Genomic DNA, 18,021 nt, shown 5'->3' with positions numbered 1-18,021 from the left:
AGTTGAGTATCTGGAGCATCAGCATTTGTGGGTTCGATTACAGGCTAGTTATATTTTTGGATTCATCAATTCAAAACATGACATCTAAATGTTGGACTTTTTATAAAACTGGTTTTGATTCTGCATGGTTTAGCATCACATAATACCAGAGACTCTTGAATGAATGTGAAATCGTTTTTAGTAATCTTTTGTGTAGGAATGTGACCAGACAGCTTGGGTCAGTGTGTCAAATTTGATGTGATAAGTAAGGTTTTGCTGATTAGAGGACAAGGCTTGATGCATTTCTAATGCTGAGAAATTCCCCCCACTGCTGTGTCTATCATATTTAGTGGCATTAACCCCCACGTTTCCTTGTGACAGTTGTAAACTCAGCGGGAGAAAAAGTCCCTTTTCAGGAACCTGTATTTCAAAGATAATTCGTAAAAATCCCCAAAAACTTCACAGATCTTCAGTGTAAAGGGTTTAAACACTGTTTCTCATGCTTGTTCAATGAACAATAAACAATTAATGAACATGCACCTGTGAAACGGTCGTTAAGACACTAACAGCTTACAGACGGTAGGCAATTAAGGTCACAGTTATGAAAACTTAGGACACTAAAGAGGGCTTTCTACTGACTCTGAAAAACACCAAAAGAAAGATGCCCAGGGTCCTTGCTCACCTGCGTGAACGTGCCGTAGGCATGAGGACTGCAGATGTGGCCATGGCAATAAATTGCAATTTCCGTACTGTGAGACGCCTAAGACTGCGCTTCAGGGAGACATGACAGACAGCTGATCGTCCTCACAGTAGCAGACCACGTGTAACAACACCTGCACAGGATCGGTACATCTGAACAGCACACCTGCGGGACAGGTACAGGATGGCACAACAACTGCCCGGGTTACACCAGGAACGCACAATCCCTCCATCAGTGCTCAGACTGTCTGCAATAGGCTGTGAGAGGCTGGACTAAGGGCTTGTAGGCCTGTTGTAAGGCAGGTCCTCACCAGACATCCGAGGCAACGTCGTCGCCTATGGGCACAAACCCACCGTCGCTAGACCAGACAGGACTGGCAAAAAGTGCTCTTCACTGATGAGTCGTGGTTATGTCTCTCAAGGGGTGATCGTCGAATTTGTGTTTATCGTCGGAGGAAGGAGCGTTACCCCGAGGCCTGTACAATTTGGAGATGGAGGGTCCGTCATGGCCTGGGGCGGTGTGTCACAGCATCATCGGACTGAGCTTGTTGTCATGGCAGGCAATCTCAACGCTGTGTATTACAGGGAAGACATCCTCCTCCCTCGTGGTACCCTTCCTGTAGGCTCATCCTGACATGACCCTCCAGCATGACAATGCCACCAGCAATAATGCTCGTTCTGTGCGTGATTCACTGCAAGACAGGAATGCCATTGTTCTGCCATGGCCAGCGAAGAGCCAGGATCTCAATCCCATTGAGCACGTCTGGGACCTGTTGGATCGGAGGGTGAGGGCTAAGGCCATTCCCCCCAAAAATGTCCGGGAACTTGCAGGTGCCTTGGTGGAAGAGTTGGGTAACATCTCACAGCAAGAACTGGCAAATCTGGTGCAGTCCATGAGGAGATGCACTGCAGTACTTAATGCAGCTGGTGGCCACACCAGGTACTGACTAGCTTTTTATTTTGACCCCCCCCCTATGTTCAGGGACACATTATTCAATTTCTGTTAGTCTCATGTCTGTGGAACTTGTTCAGTTTATGTCTCAGTTGTTGAGTTTTGCTATGTTCATACAAATGTTTACACCTTGAGTTTTGCTATGTTCATACAAATGTTTACACCTTAAGTTTGCTGATAGGTTTGCTGATACAGTGAGAGGACATTTTATTTTTTTGCTGAGTTTACCTCCTAATCCTTGTGAAAGAACATCAGGGTACAGTGATATGGTAGTGATACGGTAATGCCAGAAAGAGTAGAAGGTGAAGGATTTTACATTGCAGGTTGGATTCTCATTGCAGAATTTAGATGTCTGGGATCTGATACAATGTGGAGAAAAGTGAAGGAAAGTGGAAAAATTTCAATGTGCAAGAAAAATAACATTTATTTATTTGGGGGAATACTGATTGTTGGTGTTGTCCTCTCTCAAAAACATTTCACAAACTTTTAAATTGAGGAATAAGTCCATAAAAACAACATTTCAGAATGCTGTTTTGCTTGAGGGCAAAAGTCAGTGTAGTCGTTTGAAGATTATTGCGGTCACACTGTTGCCAGTCTTGCCACCAAACTGGAAGCGGGGTGTTGGTAGCTCTTTCACAAAGTCAAACCCTGCAAGTCAAAGACAATTAGTTTATGAGCAGCAAGCATAGAGTTAATACCTTGCTGTGCTAGCATTGCTTTTCAAGCTGTGAAACTCCCTCAAAACCCTCACACTAGACTATGGTTTTGTGTGGGTTTTTAAACAACTATCATTCACCATCTGTGGTGCATCTTCAAAGCCAGTAGAGAGAAGCTGTCATTTTGACAGATGATGTTCACATGGCCTTGGTCCCAAAAGCATCTCCCCAGCTCTTACTCATGCTGAAGTGTGACAGCAAATGGGAGCTTGCCTAAATACTGGCTAAACAAGGTTGCTTTTGTTATAACCTGACATTTGACCAGAGAGCTTTCTTGGTTGTGGCATTATAGCAACATTTTAATAATAGGCCAGACACTGAAATAAACCACCCAAACAAAGATTTTACAAGCCCAACAGACTGCCCTACACCCTGCTGATAACACTTAACTTGCTATTGAGCATTCAAAATGATCATCATAATGGCAAAAAGATGCCATAAACAATCAAGGTTACTGATGAGAACTGACTTTGCATTCATGAAACAAACAGAGGTTTAGGTTATCATTATGTTGACTGTGGGATGGAGGTGTCCTGAAAAGTGTAATAATTCATGCTGTACACTCATAACATTCCAGTGTCTCGGATGGTTCACTCACCTTGGCTGAACATCTGTAGTAGCTGTTCCTTAGTCCAGTTGCAGGAAGTGATGACGAAGAGCCCCTCCTCCTTCAGTGCCCCTCTCAGGGATTGGATGTAACATGCTTTGCCCTCCTCAGTGTTCTCTGGGTTCAGGCTTATGGCGTCAAATGTGCCCTTGTCGATGCATACGTCAAAGTCGCTCAACTCTCCAGAGCAGCTCAAGAAGTCCACCTCCTAGTATGATGCAAAAGGCACAGTGAGTGAGTTGATATCAGTATATGCTTGAAATCATATTTACATTTATATACAATAGCCTGGTACTCCAGATGTGTTGAGCTACATTATGGCTGTATGAGAAAGCCTGTACACCAAGTCTATCATTTCTCAAACTCTTTGGCATTAAACAACTGATGGTGCCTTCAGAAAGTATTCATACCCCGTGACATCTTCAACATTTTGTGTTACAGCCTGAATTCAAAATGGATTAAATAGATTTTTTTCATCACACACACACACACACACACACACACACACACACACACACACACACACACACACACACACACACACAATAATGACAAAGTGAAAACATATTTCATACATTTTGGGCAATTTATATAAAATTTAATACAGAAATCTCTCTTTTACATAAGTATTGACAACCCTAAGTCAATACATGTTAGAATCGCATTGGGCAGCCATTATAGCGGAGTCTTTCTGGGTAAGTCTCGAAGAGCTTTGCACACCTGGATTGTTCCATATTTGCACATTATTCTTTAAAAAATTCAAGCTCTGTCAAGTTGGCTGTTGATCACTGCTAGACAGACATTTTCAAGTCTTACCATAGACTTTCAAGCCAATTTAAGGCAACACTGTAACTTGGCTACTCAGGAACATTCAATGTCCTCTTGGTAAGCCACTCCAGTGTATATTTGGCCTTGTTTTAAGTTATTGTCCTGCCGAATGGTGAATTTGTCTCCCAGTGTCTGTTGGAAAGGAGACTAAACCAGGTTTTCCTCTAGGATTTTGCCTGTGCTCTATTCCATAGTTCTTGCCGATGACAAACATACACATAATATGATGTAGCCCCCATAATTATTGAAAATATGAAGAGTGGAACTCAGTGATGCGTTGGATTTGCCCCAAACATAAGGGTCTGCTTCCAGGACATAAGGTTAATTTCTTTGCCACATTTTTTGCAGTTTTACTTTAGTGCCTTATTCTGTACAGGCTTCCTTCTTTTTGCTCAGTCATTTAGGTTAGTATTGTGGAGTAACTACTATGTTGTTTATCCGTCCTCAGTTCTCCTATCACAACCATTAGTCTTTTAAACTCGTTTAAAGTAACCATTGGAGGTTTCCTTCCTCTTTGGCAACAGTTATGAAGGACCCCTGTATCTTTGTAGTGACTGGGTGTATTGAAACACCATCCAAAGTGTAATTAATAACTTCACCATGCTCAAAGGGATATTCAATGTCTGCTTTCTCATCTACCAATAGGTGCCCTTCTTTGCAAGGCATTGGAAAACCTCTCTGGTCTTTAAGGTTGAATCTGTATTTGAAATCCACTGCTCGATTGAGGGACCTTACAGATAATTGTATGTGTGGGGTACAGAGATGAGGTAGTCATTAATAAATCATGTTAAAAACTATTATTGCACACAGAGTGAGTCCATGTAACTTATTATTTCACTTGTTAAGCAAATTTTACTCCTGAACTTATTTAGACTTGCCATAACAAAGCGGTTGAATACTTATTGACAAGACATCTCAGCATTTCTTTTTTAATTAATTTGTAAAAATGTCCAAAAACATCATTCCACTTTCATATTATAGGGTATTGTGTGTAGGCCAGTGACACTAAATCTCAATTGAATCCATTTTAAATTCAGGCTGTAACACAACCAAATGTGGGAAAAGTCCAGGGGTATGAATACTCTCTGAAGGCACTGCATATAAGGGACTTCCAGCATCAATCTTTGGCTTCAATATCTGTTAAACTTGAGTAACCACGTGACAGAGGCTAATATCTGTGAAAAAGTAGAGCACTTTTGCCCCTGTGGTCAAAACTGACCACTGCTGAGGACCTACCACCATTGAAAGACCTCTTATCCTTATAGGGCATGGAACACTAGACCTCTGGGGTGAGCCAATCAGCCACACACTCACCACCACCTAAGGGTCACATCATTGGCATTTTATGAGGTGGTTAGCAGTGATTCAGTGTTGAGAGAAATCTGTATGTCCATTGGAATGGCTGCTTTCGTTTTGGACGGATGCGGCCATAAACCTCAGTGATGTGATTTAGGACAGAGGTGGGAGGGCAAGGCTTTAAAACAGTTGAAAAACACACATCCAAATGGTGACAGAGGTGAGATTGTCCCAGGCAGACACTAACTACATGGTACACTCCAGGCTAGTCATTCACTCACACACTTTGTCTTCTACTGCTCTGGGGGTATGGATCATGATGCTAACATACCATCTTACATACACACCCACTGCTACCCATACAGGAATGTTGCCAGGCTCGGGTCAATATTGACTTCAACAGCAAGCACCCTGACCAAGTACAGTATACAGTACACAGCTCCAGAGCAATGATCCCTCTAGCCCACAGAGAGAAGCATGATAGAACGTTGAGTGAAGTTCAATCCCTTTATTGTGGCAATTGTGATTGACCCAATGCAATGTCAGCCACTTTCAATACAAACACCCCAAAACAAAACTAACTATGCAATAGATTTTGTTGTAGGCAGAACGCATCGGAGTAGGATTCAATTGCATTGACACGCTCTACACAGACCCGTGGGGCATAACCAATCAGAGCTGCAGAAGGCTTATATGCAAATAAGCCATGACCATATATGGATCTGTGCCATTTACTTTGAACTGGACTGTTTTCAGCAATACACTAAGTAGTCAACAGCCAGATGGTAGCATAATTTGTTGATTGTCCGTAATAATGATATGGGAATAATAATGCATTATATTTTGTAAAGTGGTTTCTTGCATCAAACAACATTTTCAATCACCTCCTTGCCCTGCATGTATTTTTTAAGTCTCATGGAACATAGGCCTACATTGAACACCACACATTGGCTGTTACTGTAGGCTGAATGGGGCAGTCATTGAAAATAAAATAAAATTCTTAACTGACATGCCTAGCTAAATAAAAGGTGAAATTTAAAAAAATGATAAACCAGCTATTTCCATGTTAAAATGTTATGGGATGTATTTTCTCCATTGTTTTTGATGTTAGGCCACTCTGGTAGGACTACATTATGATCAAATAGCCACAGTAGTCTACTTGGCCACTTAAAACTAATTTAAAGCGGGTACAACCTCAGTGTTCACAGTAAACAAGCACTGGAAGTCGCACAGAATTTTCACAAAGTTCAAGTTTGCTCTCAGCAGACCTGAAATTAGCTCAGTGGCATTTATTTTTTAAAGGGAACATTGCTCCACAGGAAGTTGTACAGTAAGATATTATACTATGCATGTGTGTGTATGGGGGAGGAAACCTCACTCATCCCTAGGTACGGCATCGTATGGCTGAGCGGCATTTAAAATCTGTTTTTCTTGCACATGTGTTCCTGCAGATGTGTTAAATCCCATCAGTCCTCCCAGGCACAAGGTGGCTGAATCCAAAGCCGGGCGGAGTCCCATTACTTTAACCCCCCCCCAAAAGGTAAACACCGGAGAGTTTCCCCTTATGGCAGCAGGGGATACGGTGCGCTGAAAGCTAGTTTGTGTCACTGGCAGTTGAAGAATTCATGCGGAGCTAAGCATCAATGGCTGGGTTTGTCTGTGGCCTGGGGTCCATCCAAGAGACCCTCAGTCCTAAACATAATATTACTGGGATGGAGTGGGGGAATGTTGATAAATGTTGGAAATGGACATTTTTATATTCCAGTCCTGCACGTGGCATTATGCCATTACAGTATGCTTAAATCATAAACAAAATTAACAATAGGGTTTTTTATTCATGAAATGGTCATTCTGACAGATATGTCACATATACAGTTGAAGTTTACATACACCTTAGCCAAAAACATTTAAACTCAGTTTCACAATTGCTGACATTTAATCCTAGTAAAAATTCCGTTTTAGGTCAGTTAGGAACACCACATTATTTTAAGAATGTGAAATGTCAGAATAATATTAGAGAATTATTTATTTCAGCTTTTATTTCCTTCATCACATTCCCAGTGGGTCAGAAGTCCACATACACTCAGTTCGTATTTGGAAGCATTGCCTTTAAATTGTTTAACTTGGGTCAAACATTTCAGATATTCTTCCACAAGCTTCCCACAATAAGTTGGGTGAATTTTGGCCCATTCCTCCATGACAGAGCTGGTGTAACTGAGTCAGATTTGTAGGACCCCACTTTTTCAGTTCTGCCCACAAATTTTCTATAGGGTTGAGATCAGGGCTTTGTAATGGCCACTCCAATACCTTGACTTTGTTGTCCTTAAGCCATTTTGGCACAACTTTGGAAGTAGACTTGGGGTCATTGTCCATTTGTCCATTTGGCTATAACTACCTGACTGATGTCTTGAGATGTAGTTTCAATATATCCACATAATTGCTGAGCAGCCTTTCAGGTTAGGTTGATATAGGACTTGTTTTACTGTGGATATAGATAATTTTGTACTGGTTTCCTCCAGCATCTTCACAAGGTCCTTTGCTGTGGTTCTGGGATTGATTTGCACTTTTCGCACCAAAGTACGTTAATCTCTAGGAGACAGAATGTGTCTCTTTCCTGAGCGGTATGACGACTGTGTGGTCCCATGGTGTTTATACTTGTGTACTATTGTTTGTACAGATGAACGTCATACCTTCAGGCATTTGGAAATTGCTCCCAAGGATGAACCAGACTTGTGGACGTCTACAATTCTTTTCTGTGGTCTTTGCTGATTTATATATAATATATGCCATTTAGCAGACGCTTTTATCCAAAGCGACTTACAGTCATGTGTGCATACATTCTACGTATGGGTGGTCCCGGGGATTGAACCCACTACCCTGGCGTTACAAGCACCATGCTCTACCAAATGAGCTACAGAAGGACCACCTGCGTGCCTGCGGGTCTATGTGCCTGCGGGCCTACGTGCCTGCGTACCTGCGGCCCTACGTGCCTGCGGGCCTACGTACCTGCGGCCCTACGTGCCTGCGGGCCTACGTACCTGCCTGCCTACATGCCTACGTACCTGCCTGCGTACATGCCTACGTACCTGCCTGCCTACATGCCTACGTACCTGCCTGCCTACATGCCTACGTACCTGCCTGCCTACGTGCCTACATGCCTGCAGGCCTACGTACCTGCCGGCCTACGGGCCTACGTGCCTACCCACTTAAATTACACAAGGAATATCGCAAAAATATGACCAATGGCTCATTCGAGAGAAGACATCATCTTTTGATTTTCCCATGATGTCAAGCAAAGAGGCACTGAGTTTGAAGGTAGGCCTTGAAATACATCCACAGGTACACCAATTGACTCAAATGATGTCAATTAGGCTATCAGAAGCTTCTAATGCCATGACATCATTTTCTGGAGTTTTCCAAGCTGTTTAAAGGCACAGTGAACTTAGTAAACTTATATAAACTTCTGACCCACTGGAATTGTGATACAGTGAATGATAAGTGAAATAATCTGTCTGTAAACAACTGTTGGAAAAATTACTTGTGTCATTCAAAGTAGATGTCCTAACTGACTTGCCAAAAATATACACGTTTTAAAGACACCAACCTAACTGTATGTAAACTTCTGACTTCAGCTGTATGCAGTGCACCACACCTATTTTTCTTCTAAAGCATTAGCGATCAATATAATGTTATTCATTTATTAAAATATGACTGTATAATGAATAGGTATGAGGTATAGACATACTGTATGGAGGTGTGGGTTGGTGTCTGTGCATAGATTTCACAATACAATAAAATAGTGCCACCAACAGTATACCATCTGCTGTAATCATGTGTCCCATGCACATAACAATTGCTGGTATACACATGACCAAAACACTGGCTATTTCTTGTTATTGCAAAAGAGAGATAGGTACTCTCCCTTATCATTTGTGTATTAACAAAAAACACAACTCCCTTACTTTGCACTGCAATTACAAAGCTATTAAGCATGCTAATGTAATGTGCAACAGCAGATAGATACTCTGCTGTTACTGTAGTGTTTACTGTAGCGATTATAATTTCTACACACACACACACAGCAGTTAGGGCTTACCTTGACCTCCACATTAGAAAAGTCTTCTGTCTGCAGTACACTTCTTGCAAGTTTAACAGAGGCAGCAGAATAATCTATTCCTGTGAGATTTGTGTATCCACTTTTGGCCTAGAGAGAAAAAAAAATGCATAAAGAACATGAATAGTCATGCAAAGGCAAAAATTATTGACAAAGGCAAAAATGATTGACATAGGTGAAGAGAGTATTTAATCAAATGTTGTCCTACACCAAGTGTACAAAACATTCCTAATATTGAGTTGCACCCCCTTTTAACCTCAGAACAGCCTCAATTCGTCAGGGCATGGACTCTACAAGGTGTCGAACGAATCCCACAGGGATGCTGGCCCATGTAGTCTCTAATGCTTCCCAGTTGTGTCAAGTTGGCTGCAGGTCCTTTGGGTGGTGGACCATTCTTGATACACAGGGCAACTGTTGAGCGAAAAACCCAGCAGAGTTGCAGTTCTTGACACACTCACCCTCTGTATGGCATACATACACAATCCATGTCTCAAGGATGAAAAGTTTTTATTTAACCCGTCTCCTCCCCTTCATCTACCCTGATTGAAGTGAATTTAACCAGTGACATCAATAAGGGATCATAGATGTCACCTGGTTTCAACTGGTCAGTCTGTCATGGAAAGAGCAGGTGCTCTTAATGTTTATGGCCTAATAGCCATTTTTAAAGCATAGTAATTCCACACCTTTCAATGTTTTACAAAGCCTACCAGTTCTACTAAGAGGACACCATTCCCTGTGCCAATATCAAGTATAGCAGCGTCTTCTGGGATTTCCTCTTTTTCCATCCACCGCAGCACACGGTCCATACTCTCTTCTCCAAACCTTGGGAAATAGATATGGGGCACAGTGCAGCACAATGTGTCCTTGGTTGCTGTATATTGTACTAGGTAGTTCACTGGGGCAAAGTGTTACAGGCAAATTAACATTAGACATTAATTCCACCTCCCCAATCCATTGCAATTGAAAGTTGATATAGGGCTGCAGATCCATGTACACTACAACCAGAATTATCTTTACCATATCTCACCGACGTCCCCAATGTCTTTAAACGTCTGCAATTCCCTCTGGTACGCATCATCCCAGCTAACAAAAAAATAAATGAAAATAATGTAACCTCGCAAGGAACAGAAATATACAAAGTTTATATAAATACTGGCGTAAAACAGCTCGTGTGGCGTAGTGCCTTAATTATTTTTTGGACTGTATGGGAATCGCAAATAAATACAAATGTATGCTGTGCAAGGAGAACAGTGGTGTCATTTGGAACACTCACTATTCTTTCGTTCCGAGCTTCGAGGGTGTAAAATCATCTTTGACCAAGTCCTCATTGATTTTAGAGGTATTTGAACAGCCACGCGTGCTTTCAATGGATTCCATACCAGATAGATAGCTAGCTTCTTGCTGTATAAACAAAAGTAGCTAACGTTAGCTAGCCAAGTAGCAAACGCGGGCAGGAAGCAAGCATCAAAACGTGATCCTCTACTTTCATGTGCACATATTCTGTATGTTTTAAAGAAGAGGACTACTGTAGCTAGTTAGGCAACGTAAATTAAGCGATATGCGTTATCGTTTATAATAATGCACAGACATATACGTTTCCCAAAGTGTTTGTGACGCCCAGAGGAGCGAGCGTGCAACCAAAGAGTTGTATAAGTAACTCAAGATAGACCATAGTAGGCAGAACAAGCAAGGATGTGGGCAGAGCCAAGTACGAGCTAGCGAGATTCTATTGACTCGTTCTAAGCATGTATTTAGATGTTTCCGTTAGGGAACGCCTACTCTGTGAAGTGCGCGTGTGCACTGACTCAATTCGCCCTTGCACTCCTTCTCAACCATGACATTTAAAGGGTAAAGTCTACAAAACTTAGTCCACTATTAGTAACACATTTTCGTTTTTTGAAACAAACTGTATGGAGATCGAATGTTTAATCGATGAGAAAATTAGCAGAATATCTGCCAAAATCCATCTCGCTCCATTTTCTCCTACTACTAGCCACTGGCCTTGCTCTCCTCACCATATTTGGTGGTGAGTGGGAACGCCAACTGGATGCTTCATATTTATACATCCGGTGAAACATCTAGGAGGGGTGCTAATCATTGAGTTATAGATGGGATGTTTCCATCATGGCGGCATCCATTTCGGGATATACTTTTAGTTCTGTGTGTTATCACAGCGCTAACAGCAACTCTGATCATGTAAGTACAGGAAACATGTTAATGCATTGGGAGAGAGTGCATACATTTGTTTAGTTACAACTTGGGTATATATTTGGATGTTATTGTCTGAAATTAAGTCAGTGGATTTCCCAGTGTCATCTTCCTGTTGCTCGCTAGCTGCAAACTAAGCGCAATCACTTACATAGGGAGACATTTGCTAGCTAACGTTATTTGGCTAGCCTGCTATGCTATCTATGTCAACCCAACTGACTTCCGTGGTGTCGACTGTATATATAATATATGTATATGTTTGACAATGCATCATTGATGTTGCTATAATTAGTTGGTTGATTTAACTATATTTGAAAAATGTCAATTGCATCACCTTCTGAAAATCAAGCACTAAAAATGAACTAGTTAGATTCTGGGCATGTCATCATCAGACAGGTAGAACAAGCTAGCTGTCTAGATTGTTTCCGCGTTATCTACTGTAGCCAGTTAGCCGGTTATGCTAGCCAGTTAGCCTGTCATGTTAAATGATCTGACTTAACATTAGTTAGCTAACTGACCAAAAATGTAGCTCTATTTATTGCTATGTAATTGTATTGTTTTTGTAAAGTAATTTATCCTAGCGCTGTTACCACATAGTTAGCTAGTTGGACAACTAGGAAGTGAATTGATCAAATAAATACGCATGCATTCAAGCCACACACGTTTTTGTTTATCATTAGAAGACTTGCTTGACACCTGTCAGTAAACAGTTGTGTGTCGATGCTGCCTAATGTTTCACCTGACATTTGACACGTGATTAGTCTAGGGGTTAGAGCGTTGGACTAGTAACCGGAAGGTTGCAAGTTCAAACCCCCGAGCTGACAAGGTACACATTTGTCGTTCTGCCCCTGAACAGGCAGTTAACCCACTAGGGGTCATTGAAAATAAGAATTAGTTCTTAACTGACTTGCCAAGTAAAATAAAAATGTGTTGACTGTGTAGTGAGAGCTTGAAAAGTGTCAAGCCTCATAGTGCTGCTTGAGTGTTTATTATTAGTAATTGTCTTCTGCCCAATATATTCTAGGCCTATTTTTATAATAAACTTTTTGATCCTACAGGAGGGATTCCTTTTAGGAGAAGTTAGGCATGAAGAAACTGTCAGCATCAGTGATACACAGATCAGTAGTTCTGAACTACTCCAAGTAGTAGGTAAGGCCTTGGGTAGCTAACTCAAGGAAACCAACCTATTTGTTTCCAGGCTTGTCTTGGTGGGTTATATGCTACTGTGGAATTCTGTCAAACTGGACTGGCAGGTTTCAAATCAAAGGGAGTGTCTTTTGTTTTTTTTCTGTTTATTGTGGAAGACCTTTACCGCAGCTGTTCAATATGTTATGTAGCTAGTAATGTATTTTGTATGTAATGTATTTTGTATGCAATATTACTGTAGGCTGTCTAAAGTCTTACAATTTGTAGTCATCTCAACATTTATAGTGGTAAGAATATATATATGAGACTTACATTTGAGTCCATACATATTGATACATATTCATACTGGACCCCTTTGGGAGTCGAACCTAGTTGCAAGCACCATGCTCTACCAACTGAGCTACACAGGATGACATTAGACTAACTATACGATGGAGTTTAATAACATACATTTGCTGTGTTCTTTTTTTTTAAACAGAAGTCCACAATCATGAACCTTGTGCACAGCTATTTAGGTAAGATAGTATATTATTTAAAATGAGATGGAATTTGTTGTCCTTAATGACATTTTGTGACATAACAAAAAGTCAAATGTTTTTTTCCAAATGACTGCTTGGTTTATGTGCAAGTTATGGGCTTGAATATAATTAGACTAGTGATACATTTGATCAATTATGATTTATCCAATCAGAGATTAAGCTTTGTCTTCATCATGCACATTGTAGGTTAAATGCAGCGGAGTACTTTCATTCAACAAATGAGGGATGTAATTGTCAGTGAACAGTAGGTGGCCCCACCCCACCATGAGTTGAGTAACAAATGCAGAGCTACTGGAGGAAATTTACTTTTTGTCTGTATCTTTCCCCCACCAGCTTTTATGATTATGCTGGACAAGTCAATGAAGAGAGTCTTAACAGAATTCTTAAAGACAGACGGAAAGTGAGTATTTATTGTATTGTAGGTCTATTTGTATGAACATTTAGTGGTATTATTTGCCAGTAGTATCTAGCTAAATAACACTGGCTGCACATCTTTTAAATGACCCTCTTGTACTTGACCTCCCCCCCCCCCCCCCCCCCCCCTCCCCTGCGCGCGCGTAGAATGTCATCGGCTGGTACAGGTTCCGGAGGAACACGCAGCAGCAGATGTCGTTCAGGGAACAGATCATCCATAAGCAGCTGACCCAGCTGCTAGGAGTGCCTGACCTAGTCTTCCTCCTCTTTAGCTTCATCTCCACAGCCAACAACTCCACACACGCCCTGGAGTATGTGCTGTTCAGACCCAACCGGAGGTAGGACTACCTACACATAGCCATACGCACGCAGTACCAAACAGCATGCACAAACAGGCTGGTGCATATGTTGGCGATGCTGAACAATTCACCATTTTTAAAGGGATTCTTAGTGATTTTGGCAATGAAGCCCTTTATAATCCACACATTGAAACTGTACATTAAGTTAGCTGTTGAACCACCATCCTCTGTGCTTGTAGTCAGTGTATGTGAGTTGGATAAAAGCATAAATACCCAGTGGCTAAGATACCACAGAGGCGGTGAACAGTAGTGGCCTCTACTTTGAGACAAAATGGTTGCTACTTGTGGAGGCTCCTCGGGTGCATAGGCATAATTTATTTGATTCCTTTATTTATTTGTCAGGCACAATGTACAGCATGCCATTGCACCAGATTTGTCTGTTGTCCCTGGGAAGAAAACTTATATTTATATTAAATCAGAGTTTAAATGTCCAACATCTTAAGAGTCAGAATGTCTTAACGTTCACATGACTGCTTTCCTTTATAGAATGACTGTTCAGATGCATCATACATAGATTAATGAACTATGTCAGGTCTAGCAATTCTATATCTATGGACAGCACAGCTGGAGGTCGGTCTGTAGGGATTCAAGGCTTGTGTGTTGGAATCAAGCTGGGGATTTAAATGCTTCTCTGTCTGGCTCGAGGGCTCAGAGTGGGTTGGTGGAGGCCTGGCGGGATTGTGTGTGGGTGAAATTGGACATTAGCAAATTATTACGTCTTCTGAACTCTCAACTAGATCCATTGGATCTGGGCATCAATCAAAGCTGTTGCTGCCCTACATACAAGTTACAGGGCCCCAGCCATCAATGGGTTTAAGGGTATTTTGGGCAAGGCTGCCTGTAGTGCATCATCAGACCAACTCTCTGGTTCTACCCAGCAGGTACAACCAGAGGGTGACACTCAGCATCCCAAACCTGGGCAACACCAGCCAGCAGGAATACAAGGTCTCCTCTGTCCCCAACACCTCACTCAACTACGCCAAGGTCATCAAAGAGCATGGGTGAGTGTCTCCCACATGTAGGCACTGTCAAGTTGTTTATTTTCAATTATTTAAAATCTTGTTTGATGGAAATGGGATATGTTGTATGTTTTGCAGGGCTGAATTTTTTGACAAAGATGGTGTGATGAAGGATATCAGAACAATTTTTCAAGTCTACGGTGCACTACAAGATAAAGTGCAAGTGAGTTGGCTGCCAGCAAATTTCCTATTCATACCATTCAATTGATACAAGTCACATACTATACTTGCATAAACAGCAATGTGGTGCTTTGGTTGACACCATAGCTACAGTGCCTTCAGAAAGTATTCAACCCCCCATGAACTTTTCCACATTTTGTTGCATTACAAAATGCGATTTTTAAAACTAATGTAATTATTTTGACACAAAATACTCTGTCAACAAATGTATGAAAAAAAAAAAAAAACTCAAATATATCCTGATTTAGACAAGTATTCAACCACGTGAGTCAATCGATGGTTGTTGATCATTGCTCGACAGCCATTTTAAAGGTTTGCCATAGATTTTCAAGACAATTTAAGTCAGAATTGTAACTAGGACACTCAGGAACATTCAATGTCATCTTGGTAAGCAACTCCAGTGTATATTTGGCCTTGTTTTAGGTTGTTGTCTTGCTGAAATGTAAATCTGTCTTCCAGTGTCGGGAAGTGGACTGAACTTGGTTTTCCTCTAGAATTTTGCCTATGCTTAGCTCTATTGCATTTCTGCTCACCCCCCAAAAATCTCCTTAGTCTTTGCCGATGACAAGTGTACCCATAACAAGATGCAGCCAGCCACCACCATGCTTGAACATATGAAGAGTGGTGCGACTCAGTGTGGTTGGATTTGCCCAAACTTCATGCTTTGTATTCAGGACAAAAGGTTAATTTTCTTTGCCACATTCTTTGCAGTATTAATTTAGTTCCTTCTTGCAAACATGATGCATGTTTTGCAATATCTTTTCAAATCCCAAAACATTTTATTTGTCACGTGCTTCGTAAACAACCGGTGTAGAATAACAGTGAAATGCTTACTTACGAATCCTTTTAACAATATATATTTTTAAATAGTGACCTGAGGAATAAGTACACAATGAATAACAATATAGAGTAAAAATAACATGGCTATATACAGGGAATAGCAGTACTGATTATGCTGTACAGGCTTCCTTCTTTGTTTTAAAATTACTATTGGCCATCAGGAGGCTGCTGAGGGGAGGATGGCTAATAATAATAGCCGGAACGGAGCCAGTGGAATGGCATCAAACCATGATACCGTTCCGCCTATTCCGCTCCAGCCATTACCAGTGCCACCAATCTCCTGTGTATTGGCCTTCTAGTGAAATCCCATAGCGGTTTCCTTCCTCTCCAGCAACTGAGTTAGGAAGGATGCCTGTATCTTTGTATTGACTGGGTGTATTGATACGCCCTCCAAAGTGTAATAAATAACTTGACTATGCTCAAAGGGATATTCGGTGTCTGCTTTTATTTTTACCAACCTACCATTGGTGCCCTTTTTTGCGAGGCTATGAAAAACCTCCCATGGTTGAACATCTGCTTGAAATTCACAACTCGACTGAGGGGCCTTACATAATTCTGTGTCTGGCGTACATCGATGGGGTAGTCATAACAAAACTACTGTAAACCACTATTGCACACTGAGTCAATGCAAGATATGTGATTTGTCAAGCAAATGTTTACTACTGAACTTAAGGCTTTCCATAACAAAGGCTTGAATATCCTTTTGAATTTCTTAGCTTTTAATTTTTAATTATTTTTAATAAAAAATAAATCCTTCACATTTTGGGTTATTGTGTGTAGAATAGTGACACAATCTAATACATAATGAATTCAGGCTGTAACAAAACAAAATCAACAGGTTGACTACTTTCTGAAGGCACATAGAAAAATAGTGACGATATGATTCTTGAATTGTTAGCTTTTCTCCTGTTTCAGTCTGTATGTGGAGAGGTTGAGCAGAGTGAACGTGTGAAAGAGAAAGTCCAGGAGGAGGTGAACAAACTCAAACAGCAAATTGTTCTCAGGAAACGAAAAACTACAGATGAAGAGAGAAGTATGTAACTTATTTGGGTATGAATTTGGCTACTCAAATTCATTCTCATGAAAAATGATTCTTGTATCAACTAATCTCCCTGTAACTATATGCGGTTAGGTATTTTGCAATGTGGTATTGCGCAAGAATGTTTTTTTGTTGCTTATTGAACCCCTCCCCCATTTTTAAATATTAGCCTATTTGTCTCTCTCTGTCACTCAGGACTCCAGGAAGCGCAGAACCCTGAGCCACGTCTCACTCCTGAGGAGAACACAGAGCCCCCGGAGACCTCCCTCCTGTCCAGAGTGGCCTTCCACACTCCATCCACCCCCGAGCGGCCAGGTCCCTCCGCAAACCCTCCTGCCTACGCAGACCTCCTCTCCTTGCAGAATGACTCACTTCTCCCCTTCTCATCCTCCCCTACCAGTGCTGCGCTGCTCCCCCGGCCCCAGGCTGTGGGCTCCCCAGGTCACCCTTCTCCCAGCCCATTAGGTCTGGGCCTCAGTGCTGGCCCCAACCCTGCTCCTAGCCCTGGTACACCATACCTGGGAAACGGGGATGGATCCAGCTCTGACTCCCTGGACAGACAGGCCGCAGGGCAAGAGGATGATGACGAGGAGGAAGATGATGATGATGATGAGGACGGCAGCGAGTACGAGAACCTTGTGAGCGAGGTGGGGCAGTTGCCCCCAGTTTCCGCCAGTGTGTTGCTGCAGGGCCGCCCAGCCGCCCTCAGTCCGGACGGCGACGCCTCAGTCCGTGGTTCACAGACCTAGTAGATGGGGCTGAGGGGGGGGGGGGGCTCAATTAACTGACGCACCGAGATAGGAGGGCGTCCAAACCAATCAAAGATAATGATTCTATATTACAGAGGAAGTGCCAGCCCTGAAAATAAAAGGCATGCGGAGGTGGGGTATTCTGCTGTGTATATCTGTTTGTCTTAGTTTTATCTCTCTTCTGGGGGGGAATGTCAAGCTTCATGGGGTTTTACTTTTCTGTCTAGCATGGAAAAGATAGTCCGTTGGAGCCTGGCTCTCTTCAGTGGATGTGTTTTGATTTAGGGACGGAGGACGTTATAATGGAATAAACGCCAACCGGTTTGTCCGACCTCTC

General features: G+C 41.9%; 2 protein-coding genes across 3 annotated transcripts; one reads left to right on the top strand and one right to left on the bottom strand.

The window, feature by feature from the left end:
* Nucleotides 1–2,036: 2,036 nt before the first annotated feature.
* eef1akmt2 (EEF1A lysine methyltransferase 2) lies at nucleotides 2,037–10,862 on the bottom strand. The gene is made up of 6 exons (XM_046353918.1): nucleotides 10,465–10,862; nucleotides 10,209–10,274; nucleotides 9,899–10,013; nucleotides 9,174–9,281; nucleotides 2,945–3,161; nucleotides 2,037–2,278 (listed from the first exon to the last, which is right to left on the bottom strand). The coding sequence occupies exons 1-6, from the start codon at nucleotides 10,566–10,568 to the stop codon at nucleotides 2,181–2,183; spliced, it is 708 nt and encodes a 235-aa protein (XP_046209874.1). The 5' UTR covers nucleotides 10,569–10,862; the 3' UTR covers nucleotides 2,037–2,180.
* Nucleotides 10,863–11,057: 195 nt separating this feature from the next.
* On the top strand, nucleotides 11,058–18,021 carry LOC124038270 (BRISC complex subunit Abraxas 2-like). 2 transcript variants are annotated; one of them, XM_046353917.1, is made up of 9 exons: nucleotides 11,058–11,387; nucleotides 12,458–12,548; nucleotides 13,024–13,060; nucleotides 13,418–13,484; nucleotides 13,646–13,836; nucleotides 14,739–14,858; nucleotides 14,955–15,039; nucleotides 16,812–16,929; nucleotides 17,131–18,021. In XM_046353917.1, exons 1-9 carry the CDS (start codon nucleotides 11,316–11,318, stop codon nucleotides 17,682–17,684), a joined length of 1,335 nt encoding a protein of 444 aa, XP_046209873.1. In that variant the 5' UTR covers nucleotides 11,058–11,315; the 3' UTR covers nucleotides 17,685–18,021. The 2 variants fall into 2 exon arrangements, with proteins under 2 accessions (XP_046209873.1, XP_046209872.1); XM_046353916.1 differs by having other exon boundaries at nucleotides 11,061–11,387; nucleotides 14,736–14,858.

This window comes from Oncorhynchus gorbuscha, linkage group LG06 (assembly GCF_021184085.1).
Source record: "Oncorhynchus gorbuscha isolate QuinsamMale2020 ecotype Even-year linkage group LG06, OgorEven_v1.0, whole genome shotgun sequence".
Taxonomy (NCBI): domain Eukaryota; kingdom Metazoa; phylum Chordata; class Actinopteri; order Salmoniformes; family Salmonidae; genus Oncorhynchus; species Oncorhynchus gorbuscha.
This window is presented reverse-complemented; position numbering and strand designations above follow the sequence as displayed.